The sequence below is a fragment of the Bison bison genome, unplaced genomic scaffold, assembly GCF_000754665.1.
Source record: "Bison bison bison isolate TAMUID 2011002044 unplaced genomic scaffold, Bison_UMD1.0 scf7180017864035, whole genome shotgun sequence".
NCBI lineage: Eukaryota > Metazoa > Chordata > Mammalia > Artiodactyla > Bovidae > Bison > Bison bison.
Genome location: NW_011494607.1, coordinates 12,407,952 through 12,411,851, shown reverse-complemented (window position 1 = coordinate 12,411,851; position 3,900 = coordinate 12,407,952). Strand labels below are relative to the sequence as shown.

General features: G+C 32.6%; 1 protein-coding gene across 1 annotated transcript in view; it reads left to right on the top strand.

Moving 5' to 3' along the window:
- EPHA7 (EPH receptor A7) overlaps window positions 1-1,159 on the top strand; it is a 209,628-nt gene extending 208,469 nt beyond the window's left edge. Inside the window, 2 exon segments of the mRNA XM_010834724.1 lie at window positions 744-809; window positions 811-1,159. Coding sequence (XP_010833026.1) covers window positions 744-809; window positions 811-856 — 112 coding nt within the window. The 3' untranslated portion in view covers window positions 857-1,159.
- The last annotated feature ends 2,741 nt before the right edge of the window (window positions 1,160-3,900 follow it).

Genomic DNA, 3,900 nt, shown 5'->3' with positions numbered 1-3,900 from the left:
ATATATATATATATATACACACACACAGAAACACACACACACACACACAGACAAAGATACCATCCCAAGAGGCTCTGGGAAATGGAATATAGGATACTAGAAATGAAACTTTTGCTTCTATAAAGACTTGAAATAAGGACAGGGAATTTAGGAAAATGTTCTTGTCCCAACTCTACCTTGAACTTGTTGTGGGACCTGAGTTTCCTTATATTGAAAGTGAACGGTTGAACTTTATGGTCCCTAAGTTTCTTTCAGTTCAAGAATTGTAAAATTCTACTTTTCTGTCATCAATTTGATTTTACTGATGTTGAATTACCTTGTATCTGAGACATACACAGTCAGAACCTTAGGGATCTATTTAATTAGAATGACACTGCTTGTTTTTTTTTTTTAATTTTGTTCTCTTTTATTCCAAAAAGTACTACAGACTTGTAGTGAAAAAAAAAAACAAAAACACAGAATTAAAACTGTATAGAAGATACTTTCTTATATAAAAGGTCAAATCAGTTTAAAAATAACTTGTCACTGACACATTGAGAGCCTGAGCAGTAGATTTTTACAAAGGAGAATGTAGATGCAGGTTGCCAATCCAACTCAGTGAAGGAATAGAATCCTAACATCCAAGAACTCTAAGATAAGATCCTGTTCCCCTAAGATAAACAGATTAATTAAAAAGTTAATGACAGTTGAGTATGAAATAAAATGTACGATAACTAACAATAAAATGCATTTGTCTTTTTCAGGGATGTGATGAGTTTAGGGATCACACTGGTGGGCCATCAGAAGAAAATCATGAGCAGCATTCAGACTGAGAGCGCAAATGCTCCATTTACATGGAACTGGCATCCAAGTGTGATAAGCGTTTCTCCCTTATGAGGGAGATTATGGACCACAAGAGAACAGTACTGGCCTTCAGTATATGCATAGAATGCTGCTAGCAGACAGTTGATGTCCTGGGTCCTTCCTACAGTGAACTGAAGATTTAAGAAGCACCTATAGACTTGAACTCCTAAGTGCCACCAGAATATATAAAAAGGGAATTGAGGATCCACCATCGGTGGCCAGGCAAACAGCAGTGACAATAAACAAAGTACTACCTGAAAACATCCAAACACCTTGAGCTCTCTAACCTCCTTTTTATCTGATAGACTTTTTAAAATGTACATAAAGAATTTAAGAAAGAATATATTTGTCAAATAAAATCATGATCTTATTGTTAAAATCAATGAAATATTTTCCTTAAATATGTGATTTCAGACTATTCCTTTTTAAAATCATTTGTGTTTATTCTTCATAAGGACTTTCTTTTAGAAAATTGTTTATAGCTTGGGCCTTTTTAGTATTAATCTATGACACATTACTACACTGGGTACCTTTGAAAGAATCTCAAATTTAAAAAGAAATAGCATGATTGAAGATATATCTCTGTCAGAACATTGGTATCCCTTTTATGTCATTTAATTTTGTTTAATCAGTGCTGTTTTGATATTGTTTGCTAATTGGCAGGTAGTTGAGAAAATGCAAGTTGCCAAGCTCTCTGATATTTTTTAAAAAGAAATTTTTTTGTAAAGATCTGACAACACTATCTTTTCAATGAAAATAGCAATAATGATCCATAAATACTATAAGGCACTTTTAACAGATTGTTTATAGAGTGATTTTACTAGACAGAATTTAATAAACACTCAAATTGTAGGTTTATGATTATATAAAAAAAAGATAAGGCACTTCATCTAAAGAATGTTGGTGAAGGCAAATCTCTGAAAGCAAGAACTATCCAGTGTTATCTAAAATTTAATCTGAGCACATCACAATTTTTTCAATATCAAAACATTTAGGAAATTTAGGAGAAATAGTTGGCATATATTTTATATCCTATTCTGTTTAATGCAGTCCAAACATTAAAGGGAAGAATTAAGATTTATGTTAGAACTCTGAAGCATGATAAAAGGGGCAGTTCACAATTTTCACCTTTCAAAAACAAAGTTGCTGCACAGAATATCACCATTGCAGTTTAAAAAAAAAAAAGTGTTTTTATTTGTGAACACTGATGTGAGAAGTTGAAAGAACTCTTTTTACCACGTCAGGAAGAGGTGAAGGATCTGGCTTTTTTTTAAAGCTTTATTTATTAAACCATGTTATTTGATTACTGTGTTAGAATTTCATAAGCAATAATTAAATGTGTCTTTATAGCTATTTCAGGAATGTATACCTATTGTGAGTAATGCTTTCAAAAGTTAGGAAAATCATGAACTACCCCAGAATTGAACTGTTGTATTTCCAAAGAGAATTGGGCTGTTTATAATAATTATTTTAATAGAGAAAGATCCCAGGGATCGGTCATAATTGGTCTTGTTTGATAATGTGGGCACCCACAAACAAACAAACAACAGAAACAAAACCTGTAAATGTTCCTTTGTAAAACTTGTAAATTTTATTTATACTGTCTTGTTTTGTACACACATTTCTCTGTAGTGGGCTCTGAATACATTGAAAATGCACTATATTTTTCTATTTTACTTGCAGAGCATCACAAAAGAACAGGTATTTTCAGTGCTACATAATGTGTTTTCCCACATTTAGGACCAAAGATGGCTATAGAAAAACTCAAACTGATTGCTTCCCAAGCCCCTCCCCACCCCCTTTTTTTTCCTTTTAAATCACTGTACAGTGTTATTTGATATTTTAATTTATTTTTTGATTGACTAGAAAAAATCATTTTAATTTCACTAAAATGTTTTTTGTCCCTAAGGAAAAATAATCTGTAAAATAATTTTAATTAGCGTAATACAGTCACCTAGACACTTCCATTTGTAATCTTTGTAATAGACTGTAAATATATTTTTGGAACTATAACACAATGTGCTTGAGGGTTATTTTTCAGTGTCTGCAGTGTATACAAGTGTTTATACTAAGTACAGCACTTTACAATTCTAATCAGTAGCATTGGCCTTTGTGAGAATGAGTGAAAGAGTTTGAGTGAGTGTTCTTAATTCCATTTGGATTCTAGACTCACTAATAATGAAGTTCTTTTCTTGTTCATAGCTTAAGGTGCTTATTTTTTCTATTAAATTAACAAAAAGCCATTCTAGAAATAGAAGACATAGTAGGGTACATGCAAACGGTGTCTTTCCTGCTTTTTTCTAGCACTAGATTTATAGTTGAGTAGTCTTTCTTGAGTAGAAGGGCAGAATAAAAGTTTTTTTGAGTTTTTTTTTCAAAAATAACTTTTTCCTTCAGCAATATACCTCATCTGCCTTAAATTTTTTACAGCTCTTTACAGGGAAAGGGAGAAGGGATGGGAAAGACACACAGCACAATAGGAAGGGTATGATGCATCACTCTCTCGTTGGTAGGTTTCTTTTCCCAATCAACATTTTGATTTTGAAATACATGTATGTGAACCAGATATTCAGAGAAAAGTAATTAACCTTGTAATACTGATTGTAATACTGTCTTCCAGAAAGAGATGAAACGGTATAATGATAAGAATGTACAACTTGCACCTTGAAATCTTCTTCTTCTTTTTTTATTTTTTTGATAAATTAGTGCTCAGGGGAGGAAGGGTAGAGAAAGCAAATGTTGGCAAGAGAACTCAAACGTTATAAAAATGCAAAAGGAAACGGCCTCCTTGCTTTAACAGAGCCACCTTTTTTAGAATGCTGTCTTCACATGTGACTTGTGTTTTGCATTCAGGACTGAAATAAAAGTAACTTTTATTACATCTGGATCTAACATTTTCTCAGCAGTTGATCTGGGCCTTGTTTTCTAGGACTGGTGGTTTATGCTTGTCAGAGCACTCTGAGTTGAATCATATTGTATACTTATGTAATCTACATTAGCTAGTACTATTTAGGACGCTATTTTAATTGCTCCTCCTATCCGTGTTTTAAAGACAAT